Source organism: Melozone crissalis, unplaced genomic scaffold (assembly GCF_028551555.1).
Source record: "Melozone crissalis strain CALT ecotype California unplaced genomic scaffold, PUWL_Pcris_2 ptg000016l_1, whole genome shotgun sequence".
Classification (NCBI taxonomy): domain Eukaryota; kingdom Metazoa; phylum Chordata; class Aves; order Passeriformes; family Passerellidae; genus Melozone; species Melozone crissalis.
In genome coordinates this window covers 37,525,630-37,552,598 of record NW_026535794.1, presented here as the reverse complement: position 1 = coordinate 37,552,598, position 26,969 = coordinate 37,525,630, and the positions used below count along the sequence as shown (strand labels likewise).

General features: G+C 37.3%; 1 protein-coding gene across 1 annotated transcript in view; it reads right to left on the bottom strand.

Annotated features, from left to right (window-relative positions):
* Window positions 1–10,356: 10,356 nt before the first annotated feature.
* The window catches only part of KCNH8 (potassium voltage-gated channel subfamily H member 8), a 176,965-nt gene continuing 160,352 nt past the window's right edge, over window positions 10,357–26,969 (bottom strand). Inside the window, exons 14-16 of the mRNA XM_054273643.1 lie at window positions 23,945–24,051; window positions 22,785–22,861; window positions 10,357–12,067 (exon numbers count right to left, since the gene is read on the bottom strand). Coding sequence (XP_054129618.1) covers window positions 11,357–12,067; window positions 22,785–22,861; window positions 23,945–24,051 — 895 coding nt within the window. The 3' untranslated portion in view covers window positions 10,357–11,356. The remainder of the gene's footprint in view (window positions 12,068–22,784; window positions 22,862–23,944; window positions 24,052–26,969) is intronic.

The window sequence follows — 26,969 nt, the reverse complement described above, 5'->3', positions numbered from 1 at the left end:
ACAATAGCAAACTGAAATGCATGTTCTTTTCATAGTCATTAGTTGCAAAGTACATTGTTCCAGGCCACCTTGCACCTCTGTCGTAAATAAAGCCTGTAACAGCCACTTAACTCACATACAATGAATATTAAAACCAGCATTCATTTGGCACTGATTTAAAAATAATAGATTTAGACTCTATGTGGATCAGCAGTTTTAATATTTAGCTGAATCTGAATAGGACAATGAATTCTTTTTATCTTGCAATTAAGCCATTTATTTTATACCAATGTTGCTCACATGATAGACTTTACACAAGCTAAGGAAACAAAACAAAACAGGCTCAGGAACTCTCCCTGTGGAGAGGAAAAAGGTTATTTCTAAGTCACCACATTCTAGTTGAAACCAAACAATAGTGGGAAAGCAGAAAGTGAGAACAGGTTCACATCAATATTAAGAATTAAGAGTTCACTCTGGAAAGCTCAGGCTGTATGGGAGTCATACCCTGGCTGAGGAAATACAATAAAGCTGTAGTTCAGAAAAAAAATATTAATTTCTGCCACTGGTATTTATGACTGAAAAAAACCATTAAATGTTCTTCCACCATGCAGAACTCAGCTTAGAGCTGGCAAGGGACCCTAGAAACATTAGGGTCTTGTCATAAACTCTCTAGGCTAGACTTGGATGTGTCTGGAAAGTTCAGTGCTGTTATTTGTGAGAGTGAAAGAGAACTGGGAACTGTTTCACTGTTGGAAACTTTCACTTCTCAAATATAGTTTGGAGAACAAATGCCACTAACAGTGGTAGGCAAAACACACATTGGAGAGACAACAGCTTGCAGATTTAATCACCAAATGGTCACTCAAAAAAAAACAAGAGGAAGGTCCTGTACCTAGGTCTATTTTGGACTTCTAACCGGGGCATTGCAGAAGGTAACCTTGGACCAACTGACCACATGTAGAGAGTTTAAATTAAATGGAAAATAAAAGTCTGAAATAATGTGCTATGACAATCTGAAGTTAGTTGAACATAATTGTTTAAGGATATGAATGCTGAGGAGGCCTTGCTTTTCTTCAAATTAAAGATACAACAAAATACCTAAACTTCCTATTCCTAGAAAAAAAACAGGTTTTTTTTGTGGCAGGTTCCAGTTTTAACATCTTCATCCACACCAGAATTTGTGTCTACATTGGCCTATTCAGCATCACCTGCCAAATCAGTCAAACAATAAATTATCCAACTGTCTTAACAATATGGAATTTGTCCAAATTTGAAATTTGACATTTGGCTGTAAATAACTGTAAAGGACCTAATTGTTGCTGATGTGGAGAGAACCTGTTCCCATTCCCAAAGCTGTCAGCGTTTTCCTTACCTTGTTGAGTGTCTCAGTGGATATTAAGTCATATAAAGACTATGCTGAGAGGCAACATTGTATATAATTATTTCCTTTTTTTCCAAGTTTGTTTAATTTTTATTATCATTTTTTCCAAATTATTGTTGATTTCTGGTTTCAGATAGGGCCTGGGGTCTTCTGCCTACTGCTTGCACAATGATTGGAGGAGAAGGTGTAGAAGAAGGGAAAGCACAGGATGTAAAATTCCTCTCAAGGACTTGGCTGCCTGTGGTTGCAAGGTTGACTGTAGCAGCAGTGTGGCTTGCACAGCTGTGCGTGCAGAGTCAGCAGATGTGCTGCATATTGCTGGAACACACTGTCTGCCTTCTTGCCCCTGAAAATACTTGACTGAGGCAAACTTTATCCTCATGGGTTGGTATTTTTCAGGTGTGATTTTTATGTCAGATGGCAGGTTAAGGAAAAGGGCTGCTGTGCTGCTCTTGCTAAGCTGGGATTGCAGGTGTGAAATAAACCTTATGCAAGGCCTTCAGAGACTTTCTTTTATTCTATCTTGCACACACAAAGAGGCTAATTAATTATCGAACTGGCTGGCATAATTCAAGCACCTGCTCTCAGAAACTTAGTAAGTTCAGAAACTGCTGTTGCTATACAGCTCTCACTGCAGACAACCCTCCCATATGACTTGTTTGCAGGTACTCTATTTTCACAGGGCATGGTCCTGAGAATCCTTTAGCATTAATGCTTGGAAACATATTCTGCTCTCCTAGGGCTCTTTTTCCTGGTGCTGCTCACACTGCTCCTCCACCGCTGGGCAGCAGGGCAGGCAGGGAGCCCACCCCTGCCTGCTGCCTCCAGGCTGGGCAGAGGGACCCATGGAGGCAGCCAGCTGTTCTGCTCCTGCCTCCCTGCATGCCATTGTGGGGCCTTAGATAAATTTTTCATGCTCCTTTTTCTCATTGTGCAACTCCTTTTTTTTTTTTTTTTTTTTTTTTTTTTTTTTTTTTTTTCTTTTTTTTGTTAGGTTGAAAGCTCTCTGAACTTTGTATTATCTCCAGATACTGTGGTGAATACAACAGACCCCTGAACTCTTTTAGGTGCTCCAGTTTCTACTGTAATGTGAATAATTGCTAAACTAAGCACCATATGATGCCATTTATTTTCAAATACAATTTTCTCATTGAAGCAAAGGGCGACCAGTGCTTCAAAAGGCTCTGTGTTGTGCTATGGCTCTGGTAAGGATGTTGTCAAATGTCCCTGAGAGTTTTTACGATTTGCCTGTTTCATTTTTCTGCCAGTAAGTAGCTATATAGACACCAGCTTTTGATAACAACTGGTTGATTGAAGTCTCTGTTCTCACCAACATTTGAAAGAGCACAACATTTACATATTGGTATGCACCAGGAATAGGCAGCTTATCACCTTGGATGCCCTATACCTGTTACTGCTGAGAATTCAGTCCTGAAGGAGAGTATTAAGGATTGCATTGGGTCTGGCTGAGGCAGAGCTCCTTTTTGCCTCTCCCAGTTACCATCCTTTTCTCAAAACCCTTATGTTCCAGGGTTTCAACCCCAAAAGGTCTTGTGGGGTGACGCTCTATGCTGACACCCTCCAAAGCTTCTCTGTCCCTCCCTTCTGCACCTGGACAAGGGAGAGAAAACACAATGAAGGGCTCATGGATTGAGATAAGGTCTGAGATCACACAGCAAATGCTATTGGGGCAAAAGAGACTCAATTTCAGGATATCATTTGAATTTCTTACTATGAAAATCAGAGCAGTGTAATGAGAAGTAAAAACAGACCTTAAAGCATCTTCCCAGCTCTACCTCCTCCCCCTCAGCAGTGCAGGGAAAAGCAGGGTTGTGGTCAGTTTACCACACATTGTTCCTGCTGCTGCTCAGGGTAAGGAATCTTTCCCTTGCTCCAGCCTGTGTTCCCTATGGGCAATAGCTCTCCTTGAACTTCTCCAAAGTGAGTCCACCTCACAAGCAATTCTCCATGAACTGCTGTAATGCAGGTCATTTTTGGCATGGGGTGCAGTTCCTCAGTCACAGCTGGGTCCGACGTGGGTCCCCCACAGGGTCACAAGTCCTACCAGGAAACCTGCTCCAATGTGGGCACCTCTGTCCTTGGGTCTGCAGGTGCCTGCCAGGAGCCTGCTCCAGTTGGGTCTCCCCCTTAGCTGCAGGTGGATCTCTGCTTCCCTGATGACCTCCATGGGCTGCAGGGCTACAGCTGCTTCACCCTGGTCTTCACCACAGGCTGCAGGGGAACATCAGCTACAGTGCCTGGAGCACTCCACTGACCTTGGTGTCTGCAGAGTTGCTCCTCTCACTTATCCTTACCCTGCTTTTCTTCGGCCACAATTACATCTGTACAAGAAATTTTTTGTTCCTGCGTTTTAAATCTGCTATCACAGAGGTATTCCCACCATTTCTGGTTGGCCCAGTCTTGGCCAGTGGCAGGTCTGTTCTGGAGCTGGCTGGCATTGGCTCAGCTGGACGTGGAGGAAGCTTCTGGCAGCTTCTCACAGGAGCCACCCCTGCTGCCGTTGCTACCAAAACCTGGCCATGCAAACCTAATACACGTATAATGTTTTACAAAAGACCAAGTAGCAATTTTCTTTTTTTTTTATATAAAAAGCTTTTCATGTTGTTGGAGAGATGGGGAATAAGGAATTTTTGCCTTCTCTGTGATTTGTGGTACAAGTGCCAGTAACTATTTTTATGATCTATGTATACAATCATCAGAGATTCTCTGGCACAATCTGTAACACACACTGGTAATGCTGTATGGGAAAAAATAAGCAGGTGATTGCTTGTCTTTGAACACATTTAAGCTGCCTGACAATCATGACCCAGTAACATTTAAAAATGATGTTATGAGGTAGTATAGCATTCTGAGAGTGTGTGTGTAGCTGGTGTTGTCCCTGTCCATCCTGACCATGTCCTTGCTTCCCACAATTTCATTGCAAGCAAAAGCATAAAAGAGACCTTTTCTATTTACTTTAGGAAAATTTCAGACTACTGTGGGTGAGATGAAAAACATTTTCTATTAAAGGGTTATAATTTTCCTTTCCTATAAACAAGTACAATGCAAGAAACCTGTTCATTCGTTTGCATACTACAGACTTTAAAATTCTGCTTAAAAGCTATTTGCATGATTACTGAAATAATGTTGGCATTTTTCTAACAAGAATACCAGCTGTATTTCTGTGGATCAGTGCTGTGTAGGGGTGGGGAAATGAAATCCAGCAGCACTAGATATATATGTTAGGCTAAAAAAAATCATGTAAGGAAAGTCAGGAAGTAAATGATTGACAGTGCTGGCCTTTAAAAAGGTATAATTAGTCTGTAGTATTGCTGCCTATTGAGGCTTGTGCTTCCAATTTGTCTCAGGGTGCTGCAGTTTTTGTCCTGTGTCTGACTGCAGAGTCAAGAAGGAACTGGCGCGTGGGATTTGATTGTTTGTGCACAGGGAGGTTAACACTGCGTGGGTTTTTTTTAATCTCCTTCTTGAAGGAAGCTTTACTTTTTTTGAATAGGAAGCAAACTCTTTAAAGTGCCTCATGAAGGCAAACCCCTCCAAATATGTGGATTTTTAGTCACTAGAGTTATTTTGTATTGTATTAGGGTGAGAAGAAGAAGAACATAGTCTATTTAATTCCATGAAGAAGTCAGAGGTAGACGACACTAAAAATAAAGAATCAGAATAGTTACTATGTAGGCCAGGACAGGGTGAATACATAAATATAACATATGAAATGTGCAATTTAAGGGCAGATAAAGTGTGCTTAGACATTTGGAAATTTGCACTGACTGTCCTAAAAGTCCTGAGGATTTGTGGATGTTAAATGTGAAGGCCTATGAAATTTTAATTAAAAAATTCCTCAATATATTTGCACATTTCCCTCAGAAGTCTTCTATTTCACTTTGATTTACTTAAAACTTCCACCATTGTTTTCTAAGACCCTTGGGTTCTTCTGCACTAAGGACCCTGAGGCATCACAAGAGTTACAAACAAAATGTTTGGCAAAAGGCAAAACTGCAAGTTTATGCAGCTGTTCCTACAGCTGTCATTTATGACAGTGGTAATTCTTGCACCACTTTGCATTTTGAGAGAAATCAATGTAATAGATCAAAAGCATTTGAAAAAGAGAATGAATTCAAATATTTGTCTGAAGTTGTAGCACTTTTAGGGACCCTGTCAGAGAACTTTGAGTATGTGAAGTTGATAACACAGCATCTAGGATAATAAAATTTGAAAACTGAGGAAATACTTCTCAGAAGCCTGTTGGTGGAAGCATGTCATATTAATTCTGTCGATATTTTATTCTATGGTTAAATACATATTAGCTATTTACAAATGTAATGTATAATTTGTAAAATTCAGTGTCATTGGAGATAAAGATCTTCACTATTTTTTTTCTACCTTTCTATTTCTTGGTCATGTATAAAACCTTTGGATTTACCACAGCAAAAATTTCAATGGGTTCTAGAAGATCTGTGAAGAGAAAAAAATTTAAATGTTAATCTCTTGGAAATAAAGGCATAGACTTAAAAGACACCATCAAGGCACAAATGTAAGGACCCATACTAAATTTTAAATTTTAAAACAGTTTGAAAGAGGAAGGTATGACTTTTCCTCTTGCACAACTTTTGTGGTTGTCAGTTGGAACAGACATGAATCTTTCATTTCTTAAGCATTAATAACTTGCTTCTTTGAGAGAGTCCCAAAGACTTGGAAATTCAAGTTTCAAGGTATATAGATAAAATTTTCTTTTCATATTCCACTTTCTCTAAATGAAAGGATCAGATCTGTGGCATTTCTTTGTGGTTTTGAAACCAGAAATTGCTGTTTCTTGTCATTGTTGTTGCCACGGACAATGTTTGACAGGAGAAATGAAGAGACCTGGGAAGAGAATTTTATAAAATACACAGGAGATCAGTGGCTGGTCTGGGAATGATGATGTGATTTTTATGCTCATCTTGAAAGGGGTGGAACTGATTTTGCATGTGGCATTATCTAGCGAACGTGCAGCTGTGAATTATTTTTTACTAGTATCTAACTATTTTGACAATTTGCAGATAATGAATGAGATGAGCTTGGATTTCTTGAGATAAACTACTTGGTTTTCTGAGTGAAACAAAGACTCAGTACCATGTAGGTTGCTGGAATTGATGACAGCTGGGTAAATTCCTGTTGCTGAGATAGGGGAGTGATCCAGAAAATCAAGCACCAGCCCTTTTCCTTATTTCTTACTCCACTGCTAAATTACCAGCTATAACCTCATTCTTTTAAGGCTGAGGTAAATTGTTATTAGTGTTTTTCTAGAACATGGGAACGTGACTAAACACTTTTTGTGGTAGTCTCAGCAGTAGAAAATATCTAAAGTGTGTCCCACTGAGAGGCATGTAAGAACCATGTGCTTTTAAGCTAAGGAAAGAAGATGCAGAAAGTATTGAGATCAGTTTGTTTCAACCCAAAGCTTCATTTGTGGAACACAGGATTTTTACAAGCTACCACCTAGGTTATTGACACAGCGTGTTATAAAATTGCCTCACAAAGGGAAATGTATTGAAATCTCACGTGCAGATAGCAGATGGACTAATTAGATAAAGTTAGTGGTAGATAACCAGCCAATGGTCAAAGCAAGGTTATCACAAGCGCTGGCTATGATTTGTGAAAAAATGATAAGTATTTGCAGAATTCGTGATAAGCTATGCTTCTTAAATTGAATCTAGTATTTATAGTGGGCCCAAGACAAATACATATCTGTAATGATGTACCTGAAGCAGAAGACAAATTTCCTACTTTGGGTATTTTGATTTGTTTGTTTTCCAGTGCATCTTTTTCATGTTTTCCATTCTTTTTCCCATTCCCAGTGAAAGCAACTGCAGCATTGTGAGAATATAACGTGCAGGAGATTTTGGTTAAAGTCCAGTGGTTTACTGCCTAAGTCCAGAGACCGAATACGGTGTCCTGTTGCATGACAGAGTTCAGTAACCGTTTAGTTTGTTAGTGGCAGACTTGGGATGATTTTTAATGGAAAAATTACCAGAAAATAAAAGATGTGGTTGAATTTGATGAAGTTAGAAAGAGAATATAAAATTGAATAAGTGAGAGAAAAAAATGGGGAAATAAATAGAGAGAGGAAAGAAAAAATACGGTTACTCTACAAAAGAAGAAATGGATGGTGATGGTAAATGCAAGAAAGGAAGGAACTGTAAAAACTTAGGAAGTAAACTGATGCAGAATTAGATGAGAAGAACAATCCATAGCAAAAATATATTTTTTTTTTTTTGTAAAGCTTAGTGTAAAAAGGAATAAATTCAATTGTCTGAAATGGTTGGTTGGATGTTAGGGTATGGGATGCTTGTATTGATTTTCATACTGAAAGTCTTTTGAAGGTAGCATGTAAATATTACAGTGCTTGTTGCTTTGATCCCATCCTCAATGGCCACTTTGTGTTTAGAATTATTATGTCCATGGTAATCTTGCTTGGATATTGTTCTATTTCAAAAGTATAAGCTTTCACATTTGTCCTTGTGAATTTTCATTTCACCTTCAAAAGTGAAATTTTTTGCACTGGTTGCAGACACTTTCTGCAAAAGCTGCTTGAGGAATGCTTTTCCTGGGACCTTCATACTATGATGGTGTCAGGGAGTTTAAAATAGTACAACCCTTCAAGACCTTCCTCTTTCTTTCCTTTATTTTGTCTAGGTGTGCTGATCTTGGCTGGGATTTTTAATTTGCTTCAAACAGCTCTTCATGCCAGCTCTTCACAGCAGCTGGTGTGGGGCTGTGGATTGAATTTGTGCTGAAAAAGGGTGATGAAAGGGTTTTTGGTACTGCTGAGCAAGGCTTACAGAGAGCCAAGGAGTTTTCTATTCCTCCCCCACCCACCAGCGAGGGGTGCTCAGGAAGTTGGAGGGGACACAGCCAGGGCAGCTGACCCCAACTTATGATATTCCATACCATATGGTGCCATGCTGAGCATGCTGAAGCTGGAGGAAGAGGAGGGCAGGGAGGGACATTTGGAGTGATGGCATTTGTCTCCCCAAGTCACAGTTACGCACGACTGAGTCCTGCTCTCCTGGAGGTGGCTGAACACCTTCTGCCCACGGGAAGCAGTGAATTCATTCCTTGATTTGCTTTGTTCACATGCATGGCTTTTGCTTTCCCTGTAAAACTGTCTTTAGCTCAACCCATGAATTTTCTGGCTTCTACTTTTCCAATTTTGATGCTTACTCTGACAGGAAGGAAATAAGTGAGTGGTGGCAGGGGGCTGGGTGCTGGCTGGGGTTAAACCACAACACTTGGAATGAAGGTGATGTTCTTGCCTTGTCTGAAGTTCCTTGAGCTTTTCCATGGAAGGCAATGCACTCACTGGTGTGATGTCCATCTTACAGAATCTCTGCAATTCTGGTGTGTTCCTTGAAACTATGGCCAGTACAAACAGTGTTTGCCAGCTTCGTTTGGGATGTGCTTGACAGTTGCAGAAACAGAACAACTTAGCACTGATATCCTGGTGCTATTTCTACGTAATTACTGCACATGCCTTTTTTATTTCATTTGAGAATAAAATGTACAACGTTAAAGCTAAGGCTGTGTATGCAAAGAGGATTTTTGTGTTTCTACTGACCTCTTTAAACTTTGATACAAAACCAACACAAAAACTCCAGGACAAAACATCTGGTTTTAATCTCATGACACCAGTGTTTATACTGTAAATTAAAAAACCCAATGCCAAAATCTTAATGCGTGTACATAATGGTTTATATGTCATAAAATGAGAAAGCAAATGCTTCTCCCAATTTATGTGGGCAATGGAAATTGTTAAATGATATTGGGAAATAGGCATGGTGTGTTTGTGCATTCTCAGTCAGTAACAGGAATTTGGTAGGCTGAGAAATCAGGATTTGTGGACAGCTGTGCAACATGTATCAGTGCATCCCAAGGAGCTGCACTTTGAGGTGAGGACAGGAGAGGACTGTGGCTGGAGGGTGCCGAGGTGAGGTGGGGCTCCTGCCCTGGGAGTGGGGAGCAGGCAGCCTCCCCCAGCCTCCTGCCCAGTGCTGAATTGTGGTGGGTGACAGTGGATGGCTGAAGGTGAACCAGGACTGTTTGCAGAAATATCATAGAACTTGTATTTGTACATGTATTTTATTATTTTTAAAATTTCTAGGATACTCTTTATTTAATCTGTACTTCTCTATTTAACCTTAAACTCAGTAAAAACTGGAATAAAGGGAAAGTAAGAAACCCTGTATACAAACACTCACATTGAGGTGTAGACACATTGGCAAAATTCAGGTAGCCCAAAATTGGAGATGACATTTCATCCCTAATTTGTACCAGTAGGAAAATGGCTGTGGAAGTATGTAGGCTGGGCACAGAGTGTCAGCTGGGGTTTGTATTCCCACACACAGTCAAATGTTAACATATATTTTGTCTTTGAAGTTTCTATTAAAAATCCCACCAAAACATCCTCTTAAGGAAGTTAAACCTAAATCTGTGCTCTGTAAAAATTTTAAAAATTTTGATACCCACCAGTTTGCATGAATTATTAAATATAACTTAGTTTACTTATCCATTTTAGGACATATATTTTGGCTTGTAAGTGTGGTTTTTTTTTTTTAGAAAGCTTGTTAAAGGATATGTAAATTTGATGTTCGCTGCACATCTTTATATATAAAAATCAAAATTCCAATGCAAATCTGTAGCCTCGGTTGCACTGTAGCAATATGTTTCTAGTAGTTTAAATACCAGGAAAAAAATGTTGGGGGTACATTAAGTCAGATTCTAGATTAAATAATTCACCAAATCTATAGTATTTCCTTTGAAAAAATTCTGACTAAAAATCAGAGCTAGTTTTTAGAGATAAAACAAAAAGATCAATTAATAAATAACTACTTTAATAATAAATACTTTAATCTTAATTCTTTGATTCAGACTTACTAAAATTGTAATTTTCTCCTTTAATATTCCTCAGTTTGCTCATTAGTTTTCATCCCTTTTTATGTTCTTAACCAGATATAAAGCCCCTAAACAGGAAGGTATTTTAAATGTTGACTTGGTCTTGCGAATTACAATGCAATACTAAGACATAAACCAAGAATAATTAATGGTATCAGTACAACAACTCATTTTTTAAGTAGTGATACCTTATTATAGGATACAACATTTCAGCTCTTTTATTTTTTTAAATAAAATAATACCTAAATTTATTTGTATTCCACCAGAATGAGTACATTCATTGCAAATTGCATGCACATAAAAGGGAAGTCATTTGTAAACTACATGATATCTTAACAATAAATAGTATTTGATCTAATACACGATGGTAGTGCATTTCTTGTTAAAACTGCAAGCTTTTACCAAAATGAAACCAAACTCTTATTCTCTTTATAAATATTTTAAATAATTTTTAGGTACATGTTTCATACCAAGTATATAAAAATAGTATTTTTAGATAAATTAAGAGGTTTCATTTACATGACAAATAACGTGCAACATCTAAGCACTCTCTAGCAGCTCTATTTGGTTGATTGTCTAGATGACATGCAGCGAATGTCCTTTGCCTTCACAGAACTGACAAAAAGACCAGCAGGACCCACGATCACCTGAAGCAAACAGTGCCATAGATTTTGTTTGGGAACAACAGTCAGACACTCAGGGAAAACCTTTGCTTCGATGAACAAAAGCCACCCACGACAGTTCTTTGTGCTAGACTTCCAGCTGCTCTGACCCTCAGGGTCTTTGGACTATCACAAAAGTCTGTCAAACAGACAAGTTATATCTGTATTCAAAATGTTTTTTCAACATGCTTCTAGAATCTAGAAATTTATTGTTTTTCCTATAGTATGAACCATTACCTTTGCTTACTTTCTATAAGTCTGAATTTTCACGTTTGTAAGTCTCCATGATCGCCAAAACGGAGATCAAATAAAGCAGTCATGCAGTACTCTCTAAAGTTAAAACTGGCAGCTGTGGAACATGCTTTGAGTACCACTTCACTGTTTCTCATACATCTATGGCTTGGCAGTCTTTATCTTTAACATCCCTCATGCTTGTCACAATGTCTACTGGGAAATCTGGGCTCTGTGCAGAAGTTACTCCGGCTGTTCCTTCCAGGTCCCATGATCCTGGCAGGTTCTCAAGGCTTAGTGAGCTGATTGCTCCTTGGCTGAAGCTCCCTTCCTCTGATCTGCTGGGCAGCACTAGGTGCAGTGATGTCTCTGATGAAGAGCATACTGAAGGAGAAAGGGTTGCTGAAATAGACTGAAGAGGAGTCAGGGTAGTGTCTGAATGGGGAGAGGTGCATCTTAAAAATTGCAGATTGTCTTTCTGAATTACCTGATACTGGGAAGGGGAATTTTGAAGGCCTGTTGTGTAATAAAATTCACCATCCATAGAATTTTGCAGGTTGGGTTCAGTCCTTTGGGGACTGCTGCCTACAGAAGACAGATCTGTATTCCAAATGTCACATAGTGTGTTTCCATGACAAAGTTGTGCTTTGGTGCAAGAGAAGTTGCCAGCTTGCATGTGAGAGCAAGGCTGATGTGTAGTCCAAGCCACTCGAGGCTGCAGACTGTCCATTGTGGGACTTCGAGATAGGCTGTGCACAGCACAGAATCCTGGAGGCTTCTGGGACGTGAGCAGGTTTTCCAGAAGGTGCATCACATTCTTCATATCCTTACGTAATTGTGAGACTTCCTGACTTAAAGATGTCATCTGTTGTGAAAGGGCAAAATATCACAGTATTTATTAATGCACCATGCCTAAAATATGTACATACATCCTTCTTTTCTTTCTAGCAATAGCAACTTTCATTTTTGGCACAGTGTTTCTACACTAAAGAAATGCATTTTGCTAGTGTATATGGGAAATATTCCTTCCAGATACTTTAATTTACTTGATTTCAAATTGTTCTCTGTATATAAAAAACGGTCACAGGGTCACAACTGAGCTGATTTCCAGATGTTGTATGACATCAATATTTTCTTGATCTATCATTAAATATTTTGAACCACAAATCTTTCCTATTAAACAATTTCATACTGATGAATTACATAAAAATGAGGTCTTGTGAAATCTTGTTTAGAAATACATGTGAAGTATATTGCTGTCTTTATAGCAAAATAAAAGAAATCCATACTCTAAGTTGTTGGATGCAAATAGTAGTTAAATGAAAATCTTTTGGACTACTATTAAAAAAAAAGGAGGGGGAGGAAATCCTGAAAACTCTAAAATCCACTTACTACCACTAATTATTTAAAAAATATAAGATTGTGGAACAATTTGTTTCCCTGCACTTTAGAGTATATTTGAAAGGTACTACATATAACAGACGTGAATCCACTGCATAGATTTTTCTGGTGCACATGCAAAAAGAAGGATCAGATTTTTTATCAGATCTTTTCTCTTAAATGCTGAAACTGCTGATAGCATCCATTTGGTTCTATAAAATACATGAAGTCTTTCCTCAACACTGCTCTTTTGGGTGGGGACCAACTACAAAACAGCTACAGATTGGCAAGTTCTGAATTTGTGTTTTAAAGCTGACTGGCATTTGAACATTATTGGGGACATTTTTTATGCCTTTATAAGTATGTTGGCAAAGAAAAGTCTAGCTCAAACATAAAGTAACCCATTCATAATTTCAAAGGGTAGAAAGTAAATTTGTGTCCATGATGGCTATCAATCTATTTTAGGTCAAAGCACCATCATTATCAGTAAAATAGTTTCTCATACTGATGCTATTCTGTTGAAAAATGACATGACTGCACATTAATCTTCAAGCTGCATGTCAACAAGAAAATAGCTAATTCAGGGAGCTTTTCTTTAACATCAAGTAGAGACATCACTGATTAGATGACCTACACAGACTAATTTTCATTGTTCTGTTAGGATAGTTCTGAAGAAATCTGCTGGAAATACATTTCAGGCTGAGTTTGATTGTGTTATTACAGACATAATAATTATAAAGAAATTTGGAGAAGAAAGTAGAAAGCTCAAATACAGCTCCTACAGATCTATTTATTTTTATCTGAGCTTAGAGGTCAAACCCAATATATTGTTTAATAATTTTGTAATGATCACACTGCCTCTAGAGAGAAAGTCCTTAAAGGGAGGAGACTTCTGAGTGGCAGGTGACAGGATCTCTGTCTCTGCACTTCTCTTTCTTTCTGCCTTGTCTGATTGAGTCACAGTAGATAGAAAATACCATGAGATCCTCTTTTGTCAGCAGAGATTAATCTTTGAATGCCTGGTGACTTCAGTTAATGTGAGAAAATAAAATATGCTGCCAAAGTGCTCTGTGAGCAGGTTTCCTGTGGGGTCAGAGCAGCCAGTGAAGGCTCTTGGTACCGTCAGACTGTGAGAAAACACAGTGAGATTTCTGGACAAATCAACCTCACAAGAACTCCTATGTTCTGTTGGAGATGTTATTGTAAAACGTCCAGAAGCTTTTTTGGGTAGGATGGGGGAAGACAGACAATCAAACTCATGGCTATCTAGATTCACTGGTCATCAGTTCTTTTTAGGTTCATCACTGGCCCCTACACCTCATGGATATAGCAACGATTTTCTGTGCATAATTTCCCAGCTTGCATCATTTTTTCAGGGCTTTCTGCAGGTGTGCAAATAAAAATGTTGACACTACCTTATGAGTATGTACCTTAACTAAACTATGAATGCTGTGTGAAAATATCCGCAATTTTAAAATGTCTTGTTTGGTTTGATTCTCATTTTTGTTTTCCATTTCTCATCACTCGTGAGCTTTTTAGAAGTTGCATCATCGTTTAGCATGTTTCTTTTGCCAAATCACTAAGAAAATACAGCAAAAATCAATCCCAGGATCAGCACTTGTGGCAGCCCTGAATTTCTGATCATTACAACTTGCTCTAGTGCCCAGACACTCTATTTTTGATATTTCAGCTAGCTCATAGAGTGTTTTCTTCTCACAAACTTGCTCTTGTACCAACATAGGATAAACCCCTATAAAGTAGGCTTTAATAATTTCTAGTAGAATGATAATCAGAATAGTAATGCCAAACTTAATTCACCACTATCAGTAAGATCTGTTTGGACCTATTCTGGATGTCACATACAAAAAAAAAACATATAGCTTTCAGGATTTTACGGTGACAAGGTAAAAGATTAAACCTCCAGTATTTATATTGCTATTAATTGTCATATGTCTCTATATTATTGTAGTTCTATACATGCATAGCATACTATTAGTGTTCCTACCAACATTACCCTGTTTATGCTATTATTTTTATACCCTAAAGAGATCCCTGAGCAGATGCAAATAAAATGGTGTAACAGGGGGGAAAAATGTTATTAGTACTATTAAAAAATTTAACAATGTTTGAGAAAGTGCAAAGGAAAAGGGATTAAAAGCCAAAGGAATTTTAAGTAAGTCTATGAAAGAGAAATTGAAAGCAGTATGGTTTCTTCCTGAGGAAAAAGGGCTAATTCCTGGCATGCCAGTAAGCCTGCACTCCTTTCAGGAGATCACTGATTATTGCTAGGCAAAACAGCTGCTGGTACAAATGGTTCCTGCTGTGCTAGGCAGACAGCTTTAAAATTATCTCTGAGATCCCAAATATACTCGAAATGCTGCCTTAACACTTCCTAGGGCTTGGAAAAGATACTGCAATGTTTCGGGGTGTAGAAACTGGGTTTTATACAGATTTAGCTTTAAGTAGCAAGAGATGCTTCTCATACTGGTTGAAAGCAATGTGCTTGTGCCTTTTTAGTAGACTATGTTATCAGAAAAGAATATATTCCAAATAGAGGTTAAAATAAAATTTTTAGCAGATCTATTTTGTATTTTAAAATTACTTTGACAGTTTCAGAAGAAAAAGTATTTTTCTTTGCTACCAGTATTAAACTGTTCAGCAGTTTGAGTATTTTGTTCCATGTAGTTAGGTAGGAATGATGAATTGTTTGTCGCTCATTTAAATGGCTAAACAGATTTATTTTTCCTCCCATTATATATTCCAATATCTATGTTTTAAAGAAAAAATTTAAATTGGAATGCCTAGCTGTCATCACTGTTCCTGGATAATTCTGAATGTCCTAGGGTGACTTTAATAATGAACCCTAAATTTAAATAATGGAAAAAATAAGACTTCTTTGCTGATTAGAAGTTGATTAGATTCTTATTTGTTCATATTTTTCTCTCCCTGTGTTTACTCCCTTTTGAAATTCAAACTTCAGACCCAGATTTCTTCCTGCTTTGACTCTTTCTAAATACCCAAAGAAGTGAAGATGAATATTGGCTTCTTGAGAAATGGAAGCTGTATTTTGGCAGAGTGTAGGAGCTGCCTGGCTTGCACTGCATATGGCAGCTTCTCTATTCCCTTGCTTGGTCTTTCATTGCTTCTTCTATTCTGGTTTGTCATTAAGTCAGGTTGATTTTCAGCTAGAATGAGTTGTCTCTGAAGCTCAGATTGACTAACTGCTGGTATTCTGTTTCTTACTGACTGCATTGGTGAATGAATGAAACAAGAATTGAGCAGGGACAGACTCTTCATCGATCAGCTATCAGCAGGTCTGTGGCCATTGGTATTGTGGTGACAGATGTTTGTTTTAGAAACAAAGCTAGTTGCAGAAAAAAAAATCCAGTGCAGCTAATCTGAGTTCAGATTAAATCTATAGGATTTGTGCAATGATATGATGATTCAGTTTCAGTGACATAAATCCAGGAATCTGGAATCTTGTGCAATTGGCTTTACCATGTAAGAGTAGGAAATTTGGTCATTTGTCTGCTGACTCTCTAGCGAGCTCCTTGGTAGTTCCAGTGACCAGTTTGTCTGGGTAAATTAGGACACCAAGATTATTGCTATTAAACACACAAGGATAAACAAGAGAAGTACAAAGGACTAGAGTATTTTAATATATTCAACTTAACAGAAGTCCCATGAAATTCAGTCTAGAAAAGGGATTCCCAAACTGCAGTTTTAATAATAATTTGTGGCTCTTCATTGGGAGTGAATCTGGTGGGAAGGGGAGGGAAGGCAGAGCGGTATGAGAGGAAACTTGGTTAGAGGTATAGAGCACCTGTCCTACAAGGAAAGGCTAAGAGAATTGGGAGTTTTCAGCCTGGAAAAGAGAAGGCTTTGAAATAACCTTCCAGTACCTAAAGGGAGGCTACAAGAAAGATGGAGAGGGATCATTCACAAGAGGATGTAGTGAAAGGACAAGGGGTAATGGCTTCAAACTGAAAGGCAGTAGATTTAGTTTAAATATTAGGAAGAAATTCTTTGCAGTGAGCGTGGTGAGGCACTGGAACAGATTGCACAGGGAAGCTGTGGGTGCCCCATCCCTCAAAGTGTTCAGGGCCAGGCTGGATGGGTCTCTGAACAACCTGGTCCAGTGGAAGGTGTCCCTGCCCCTGATAGAGGGGTGCAAACTGCATGATCTTTATGGACCCTTCCAACTCAAAGCATTTCATGATTCTGTGATTGTTGGATGTGGACTCTGCCTTCCGATTGGCAAAGAATCAGGGTGGTGCCAGCAAAATGGTGACAATAAGAAAATCAGGTTTGGAAATTACTGCTTCAAGGAATTAAAAATTACCAGAGACAAACTGACTGACTAGCTATTGATTGAGAGAAAATGGAAGATTGTGGAAATCCCAGGTGGCTGGGAGAGGAGAAGCTGGTAATACATACCGATGAAAGGAAACCTGAGGTAGCATATATGATATTGGGAAAAATATTAAGCATACAATTTCTATAAGCATCTAAATGAATAGTTAAAAGAGGACAGGTGACATTATGGTTCTAAAGAATAAACCATAGCAAAACTATAATTCTCTTTAACTGAAGAGCTGTTTTAAAATATAAGAAGAAACTTTAGATGTAATATATATCTTGTCAGAAGACTTCTAAGATGTTACTGTCCATCTGACATTCTTCTTGAACTACAAGGAAATATGAAGGGGACATAACCACCATAAGCTGGATTCTTACATGATTGGAAAGATTTATGACCAATAGCTAGCTGTCATCCATGGACATTTTAAGATATTCTTTTCAGCACCCTATCCAGATCTGTTTTTATTTAATGTTTATTTTGAATGTCTAAGTGGAACTCATGTTCACTTTTAAATATCAGTAATATGAAATTCAAGAAAGATAAATGTTAAACATTACATCTGAAAAGAAAATGTCAGAGGCATAAATATAATGTTCTGTCTATGCAGAGTATTATAGAAAATTGTCTATGGAGGTCTGCTAAATGACACTTTGTGGGCATTAATCATACTCCCAGGATATATAAACAGCATATCTTCTTTAATTGAACTCTATAAGGGGGTTTTCTTCACAAGGAATTACTAAAGCTGCTTGACAGTATGTATTTTGTCAGTGACTTCAAAGATTAAACCAAAGACAATTCAAAAGAAAATTGTACCAGCTTTTAGCAAACGTAATGGGCAAAGAAATTAAAAAAAAATTTGGTTTGCTGAGATCTGCTGGAATAGCGTGTTTCCAGAATAAATTGACTTTAGAAGGATAACACCAATCAACTTTTTCTTATGCTGTTCTAGGCAAAAAAGAAAAAGATGTGAACTTACGAACTTGCATACCCACAGGCATTCACATTTAGATGTTGGGAAAATAGATTTTATGAGTACAGAAACATTTTGAAATGCCTGTTAGATATTAACTGGACAAATGTCATCATCTGTCATGGTAACAATATTTTTTATTCAAATTTGAAGTCAGCTTTTGGTGTCCAGTTGATTTGTATACTGCATGGCTGCCTCTTGCTTAATTCCTTTGTCTCAGGTGCCTTTCCACCAAGGAAAAGTGCCAGGGGCACACCACAGCATATGGGACTTATAGCATGTATGTGCAGTGTGCTCTGGTTAAAAAAATATAATCTAGGCTTCAGAGCATCAACTATTTTTGTTAGTTTCATCAGCCAATGCCTATTAAACTAACATTAAAAGAAGAAAAAAGTTAGCTGGAAAGGCTTCTCTACAGCTATCAAAGTATGAGAGTAGAGAGATAAAACAACAAGCTTCTTTGGCAACATGAATGTCAGTGCTAAAAGAGATGTATTTTTAAAAATCTCAGTAGGCAAAGTGAATTTAGTCTGCATGTAGTGTTTAGAAAGCTTTTATTTCTTCATACAAATGATGCTTGGTTTTATGTTTTTGCTTTAATGTGAAATTTACATGGCTAAAATCCAAAATGGGTAGATTACTTTTAATAGTCTTCATCATCTATAAATATAATTATTTCACTTTTTGCCACATTTTTCTTGATTGAAGGATATTTTACAAACCAAATCACTGGGATAGCCTTGCTGCAAAGTAATTTCTCTTGTGTGCTGGTAGAGTTATGAACTTGTTAAGAAGAGCATGTATTTAATTATTCTAAGTCAAACGAGTTCATTATGTGAACTCTCAAGTCGCAAATTGAACTTTAACAATATATCCCCTATGTAAAACTAGACGCCTGACTGGCTTCACCAAATTGTCTTTAGTGGCCTTGGTTATCATTTGCATATATTTTTAATATTAAAAATGTTTTTTTCTGTACTGAGAGGAGAATGAAATTGATTTTTGACAGCTGGAACTGAAATGCATTTAAAAATAATATATGCATAAAATTTATGATTTGGAAAATAAACATATTTGTTTAGGATTGTTCCTTTTTTTAGGTGAAAGTTAAATATTCCCATGAATATATTTTCTCTGTTCTGCGTAAGTGCCAGATGCTTATTTTAAGTACTTGCATTTAAAACCTAAAATTAAAAATAGCTGAATTTCCACTAAGTGCTCCAATGTGGAGCTAAATAGAAAGTAATTATCTAGCTCAAAACCTGACCCTATTCATATTTCCTCATGTTTGTTTGTTTTTCAGTTGAATGGGAGAAATATGAGTACTGTGTTCATTATACTGTTTTAGTACTGTAATTGTGGGATCTACTAATATGGTAAGACATTAAGATATGGAATCAGCCCCCAGATTTCTGAAGCTGAGGGAGGCTGCACTGAAGCTGGGTTGCACGACAAAGCAACTTGAGTTTGTCTTCATGCACTGTATGAGATGGCCTTTTTATCTGAACTCAAAATCATGTACCTGTGTTTTTGAATGGAGAATGCGTATTTGTATTTAGGGGAGGAAATATGGCTAAATATTGGGTATTTTTCTTATTTTAACCGATCTGTTGTAAATAATTCAGGTTTGGTTTTTCAAACTGAATCAAGGTATTTCTCTGCCCTTTTCTTGCAGTAGCTTTCAAATGATAGAGAGTTAAAAGCCTTAAAGGATACAGGCAATGGGACAGTGATAGGCAAGTGCTTTAATCTAAATGTCTTGTCCATCTGTATACCACAGAAAATCTGCTTAGTGGTTTCCTATTTTTACTTTGTGGGCTTCTTAGCAGTTATCTATGATTGCATCAGATAAGTGGTGCTTCTGAAAATATGATAAATGTTCAGCTACATTCATTTGTTCAGCCTTTGCAGACAAATGCATTGGAAAGACCAGGTTATGTGTAGAGATCCCAGCAAAGGAAGGACACAGCGTTGTAAGGCAGAATACTCTTCCTGAATTCTTGCTCTGCTTAGTTTGGAGCAGGTCTTTGAATCAAGCTTTCCTCAGCTCAGAAAATGTACAATGCTGGTAAATATTCAGTAACCTAATCTTGGAACTATTGCTTAAATAACTCTGTTTTTACTAGAACAAGAACCTGAACCCCTAGCTTTCACCTGCCATATACTGAAGTTACTGAACTGTAATGAATGTCATGCCTGCCTTATTCAGTGATTATTTATTCTAAGAAGAAGGGACAAACATGGTAGGAGATAAAGTCTTCTAATTCCACTCTACCTTGCAATACTGAACTGGGAGGAAATTCCTGTATCAGCTTGAACACTCAATGAGCAGTGAAGTTAGGTGAGGAAGTGAAGGAGGTGATTAACTGGCTGAGCAGCCAAGCCATGGAGCTGTACAACAGCAACTAGAGGTGTGTTCAAGTCTGTCTCACATTTACTGTGCTGACTCTGGAGATTACTCTCCTTAGAGGAAGTTTGTGCATCCATTACTATTAAAGTTAGCAAATCTGAGAAGTGAAATCAAGGCACTGACTACTGTTACTCTCTTAGGTAAAAGAAATGGCCTTTGGATTATGTAGTGAATGCCATATACTTAAAATACTGCCAAGAGCTCAGCTGTATTTCTAAACTAGATATAGCTAATTTTGTAGAATTTGCTCTGGGGTAACATTTTGCTTTGCTTTGCTAACAAGAGATTGTATTGAAAGTCTGAATGGAAAGACACATGTCTTTTACCCCCCATGAACAGCTGAAATGTTTCTAAGCTAACTAGTGAACTGTTGTAATACGATTGCCTTTCATGAAAGCAGTTATTTTTGCATTCATTCATTGATTTCTGATCTCCACTGGAAAATGTATTAATGACAGTGTTTACTGCTGCTGGCTACTTGTGACCTCTTTTCTCATATTTTCTTTACCAGGAGGAGACTGCATGTCTTTAACAGAGAGCTTTGTTTCTGACTCTGCCGGTATTTTAACTAGTGCTACTAGTCTGCTGCAGCGTCAGTGCTAAGTTCCCATTACTGGTCAAATGATGGAATGATGAAAGCACTGGGTATAAAAATATTCTATACTTTTTACAACAACAAAAAACTTCAAGCAGCAGCTACTGTGGATCAACAAGGCTATCCAGAAGCTCATTTGGGTAAGCACCAACTCCGTGCTATCACTTCAGAAACTCCAGCTGGGTATGTTTGAGTACACGTAGAATACGCAATTAAGCAGCCTTTCAGTCATGCGGTTTTCCCAATGTAAATTTTCATCCATGGGAGGACTTGGAGGATACCCATCCATCTCTGGGATTTGAGCCCAGAATATTACCTATGAAATCTAAATCTAGTCCTACTGCCTGTGTTATGTTAATGTGAACAAACAAGTTGCATAACATTTTGTTCAGCTAGTATTACTAGGGCAAAATTAAAATTGCATGTGGAGAGAAATGACCTTGAACATGTGGAGGTTTTTTTTCTATTTTTGATTAACATATTGCCCTGCTCCAAGATTTATTTATTTATCACTTTTCACCAGAAAAGCAATGAGAAGCTCAGAACTGTTCCAGTTGAAATGTTTGTTTAATCCACAAGATGCCTGCCTTGGAACATCTGTCACCATGATATATTTTCCAACTGCCGCTTGCAGATAGCCATATAATACATCCTCCTATTTTAAAAATGACTGTCCTCAAAAGGGATGAATCAATATGACTTGTGTATTTCAAAAGCATTGGATAGGAAATATAATTTTCTATCATGATCAATGAACATCTTGAAGGTTTTTTTTGAGTTCTTTGACCAAATCCTATAAAAACACATAGTTTTTCATGACCCATAGTCAATGGGTCATGAGACTTTTTTCTGAACTCTACAGTTTGACAAACAAATGAGATGATGCATCTGTAGTAACTAATTAACCACACACGCAGTCTTAGCTCAGGACATTTAAGTTATCTAATCAACTTAAGCTGACTCAGGATGAAGGAGGTTTATAAGATCAATACTTTGTAAGTGGGAAATAATAGCTAGATTAAATGTACACAATAAAGAAGGAAAAAAACCCCAAAACCTGGACATTTCTGGTAACCAAAGAGCTCAAGGAAGAAGTGAAATTGTGTGGTGGGACTTATTTAAATGTTTCCCCACGTGGAAGTATAAGGAGTTGTCTCTAATCTTTTCGCATTGAAAGACATTGTAGGCTGGGAACAGATTTTAGTCTTGCAGTACCACTGTGAAGTTAGTCTGTTGCTTTACTCCTGTTAGCTAAAGTAGTGCCAGGGCTGTGTAAATGAAACAGTTTAGACACAGAACATCTCTTTAGTGTTGGGTTGATAGTTGATTACAGGCTTGAAGTTAAAGAGGGAGGAATAGAAAATGTCACTGAACAGTATTGGCCCTGCATTTCTCAAGTTGTATTGCTTGAGCAGGAAGGGATGGAATTCTCTTTCATCCTAAGTAGAACACAGGTAAAGTGATTTGAATCATTTTATGTAAATTTGAACGTGAACGGATTTGCATTTGTTTCAAAGAAATTCTGCAAAAGCACAACTCACATCAAGACAAGAAAATATGGGAGAAGGAACTTGGGGAAATAATGAGAGGAATGAGACAAATAGGGGCATACCCAGAAGAGACTAAATCCTAAGAAAACCAGATACACTAACCTCATTCTGGTTTTAGCCCTGGCAAGTGACACAAACTTTTAGGTAGGTTTCATGTAGAAAATTAATCTGAGAATGAGTTAAAAGCCCCAAGCTGCCCTACATGTAGGAACCCCATCCAGTTCTCTAAACACATTTATCATATTCCTGAGTTTTCTGCAGATTCCTTGAATCATTGTTAATATCCTTCAACCCCCACAAAATCTGGTTACCTCATTATTAAGCCTGCTGATCTGCTGTTTGGTCTCTTCTGCTTTGATAACGAGCACAGCAGCACCAATTTCAGCCTCTGAAAAGAATTCAAATTCATGTAAATGACAAGAGTATAATCACTTAGAAATGATCATACTGTTCTTGCACTACGCCAATCCTTTAAATTTAAACCTGTTTTGCAGTTGGCTAGAATGAAAATTAAACCATGTATTTAATGTTCATTTTATAATGTTTGAGAGAAGTGCAATTAATAAAGTCCATACTGCTCTCTTCACTCTGGACCTGAAAGGAATGAAAACGACAACCTTGGTGCCATCCACATGACAGCTTGACATTTTTAAAAATCATAAATATGACTATACTTAAATTATTATTTTCCTGCTTGGCTTTCAGAGAAACAATATACATCCTAGTTGCCCCCATGATAAAGGCATTTAGCTATGTGGGAGCTGTTTACTTTTGAAAGAGGGGATGCTGGAAACAGTTCCTCTGTCTCTTTTTAAAATTCTTTTCCCCCCCATCTTGACAAATTCTATTGCTTTATGGTGCTGCTTCACCAACCTTTTCAGTTGTAGGTCATTTAAGACTTCCTAAAACCCCTTGTAATTCAAGGTTTTCACTCTTTTAAAAATCTATATAGTTCCATACCCCTCCACTTCTCTAAATATCTTTAAAAATATTGAGAGCCAGGTTTACATATAGCTCTTAATTAACTGGGTAGGTTTTTTGTTTGGTTGTTTTGTTTTGTTTCTTTTGTTGGTTTTTTTTGTTTTCTTCTTATTTATGGCTTGTTTTTTTCCCAGTTTGGTATTACAATGTTTTTACATTCAGTTTTGTCCTTGTGTTTAGCACCTTCCATGACCACAGGTTTGGGAGCATGAAGCAGATTGTACAATTCTTCTGGTAAAGCATAATGCATGAAAAACCAGTTCCTTCCCCAAACTGTTTTATCATGACTGTCTGTTACCACAAAAACAACAAATGACCTTTGGGACCTTGTTGTGTTTTTTTACAATTATGGCACTGAAATGGTATTGAGAGTACAAATATATGTTTAATCCATTTATGCCACTAGCAAGGATGAAAGAAATAAAGGGGAACAAAAAGCAGTGATGAAATTTGTTTTCTCTAAAAAGTGATTTTCCCAGGCGATACTCACCTCCAGTTGTAGGAGATAACCTGGATTCCTGCCTGAGCTGATCAGAGCTGAAGTCAAAGGTTTGGCTTTCTTCGTTATGGTTTCCATCCTCAATCCCATCGACAATTCTGTTGAGAAAAATTGGAGTAATGGAGCAGTTTCATAAACATCATGTCCATAATTATGTTGTAATAATTACTCCTAAAGGGCACATTTTTAAACAATGGTAAATTTTTCACAACATTAAGTATAAAGAAAAGCAGAACCTATTATATTGGCATAACTTCTTGCGAGTCACTAGAAATGAAAATTACTGATAATGGAAGGAATGCCAGGCCAAGTGTAATTAACTGAGATTTCAAAATTTTCATGACTTTAACAGCACATTCTAGGTCCAACTCAAAACTACATGGACTATATTTTGCCTTTCATATTTACAGTAATCTGTTGCAATTCTTCTGTAACAGAGAAAACATCTCTGTAAACTTCAGTCAAAAGTATAATTTCCATGCAAATAGTTATTCTAAATTTATTTAAAATGAACTAGTTCAGGCAGGGAAATCTTGTTTACAAATTTCATATAGGAAGATGCACAGACCAGTCTCCAGTGTCCCAGTTACATTAAAAATGCTATTGGATCTGACTATTAGAAAAGACCTTTTTGCCAGTTATTTCTACCCATGCATAGCAGTTATCTGTAATTTGTAGTGTCAAGAAAGCCAAAGGGAAAAAAAAAAGGAACAGTATTTTATACAATAATCCATTTCTGCATTCAAAGAATAGATAACAGGTATTGGAGGAATCAATGCACAGTAAAAAAAATAAATATAATTATGACTTAATAATTTTCTGCTCTCAGCTAAAATAAATTGTGCTATAAAGAGAACTATATTAAAGTCAATAAAAGAGAATTATACAACTGCCAGTTGACTGATATGAAGCATCAATTTCTTGTTTTGTCCAGGAACAAGCTTCATATTCTGTCTTACAGCAGACAGAGGAGTTAAATACTAATCTGGAAGGGCTAAGATAGAAAATTCTTAGCCTCTCAGTCCTTTGGGATAAATTTGTGATGATGGACATTATACTTTTCATCTAATAAAGATATTTTCAGGAAAGCTTCTTGACTGGAAATGCCCGGAGAAAAAGAACAAACAACACAGAGATATCTGTGATGTATTGGGCTTGAAAGACCCATGTATCTCAGACCTCTGTAGGAATACCATGTGTTCTCATCTCTTTTGGCTCTTCCTGTGGGTTTAGATCTCCATGTCATGTCTGAGTGTTCATGATGCCAGTTGGATCTTACTAGACTTAACTCTACTCTTAATCAGCCTCTGGTAGAAGAGGAGGCTCAAATGTGGTGCTTGAGCAGCCCTGGCCTACACTGCTATCTGCAGCTGAAAACCAGAATGATTACTTTGTTTGAAATTTGTTATAAAACCTGTTTAATGTCATTTGGCCTCACTGCTTCAAAAGGCAAAATTTAAACATCAATATCACTTTTGTAGAGGTTTCCAATTGTATAAGATGCTAACATTATAGCTACTTTTAAAGCGCACAGGAGAAAGCTTACTCAGATGTGACTTGGAATTTTTAGATGCTACGTTCTTTATAGTGTTTTAAGATTCAGTCTAAAAGGAAATTATATTAGCACAAATACCTAGTTAGGAGTGCCAGGCTTCTCTGTGGAAAATATATAATGTGCAGTATGCTTATTCATATACAATGATCTGGCTGAGGAACTGCATAACCTAGTAAATTGAAAACATGAGGGGACAAAGGTAATTGGTAAGCTTCACCCCTCTCTGAATCAGCTATTGTACAGCCCTGAATTCTCTCCTGAAGAAAGAAAACTCCACTCTTAGAAGCCAAAAAAGAGAGAAAAGATTAACATGTGACCTCTTCTATCCAGTTGCTTGGGGCTAGAGTGCACTCCTCTGTGCGGGTCTAAGGAGATTCAATTACATAAAACTTCCTCCTAGGGCTGCCTTTATTATCACTTACATTTTCTTCCTTTTGATGCTTTTTCACTTCACAGGCAGAACCCAAAAAGCAATTGGGAAGACCAGGGCTGTATTCTAGAAACTACAAATCTAGCTTCTGCTCCTTGCTCAGAGAGCTCTTTAAAAATTTGACCCAGTCTCCGGGCATTATTGCTGTCACTGTGGGGTACAAAGACAGAACCTGAAGCATCTGTAAAGAATTCTAATTAGTTTCCTCTAGGAAATATCCACAGCAGAAGTTTCTTAAGAAACTGTGGTTATACACCTCAGACAGCACTGACTAGATATTTCAGTGTCTTGACTTTCCCTTGCCTTCCTTGGCCAACATTTACCAAATGTAAATGAAAATTTTAATTAAGCTCCTATAAATTTTAATTAGGGTCTCATTTTCTCCTTAATGCTTACAAGGAAACACTTAAGACTATTTTTTGAAGTGGTATTAACTTGTCAGTTTAAATATTCTAATAATATAAACTCCTAGGACATAACATGAAAATGTTTTGTCTGGGAAAAAAAAGTCTGAAAAACGTGCATCTTGGTCCAGTTTTCCAGCCTATTAACAGGATTAGCCTACAATTATAAAATTATTAATGTAAACAGGAAATAATATTTTCAAACATACATTTTCATATTTCCTTTCGCAGCCTTAGATGCCAACGTCTGGCTGCATAAGTTCAGAACAATAATGAGCAAGACTACATTTCAGCAGAAAATATAAAAAGTAGTTTTTCCCTGAATTACCACTTATTTTGTGAATGTTTTTCCCTGAATTACCACTTATTTTGTGAATGATAATGACCTTTAGTCATAGCTGACTGAAACAAATTCCTATGAGATCTAGAAAAACAAATGAGAAAATATCACATAGTGCTATGGTTTTGTTGGCGTAGTGGTGTTTTGTCAAAAGTTGGACCCGATCTTGGAGGTATTTTCCAACCTAAATGGTTTTGTGATTTTTATGATTTTATGAAAAAATTAATTGTTTTGTATCGGGGTACTAGTTGAAACGTGTCTGTTCATACTGCTAAAATATATGATGA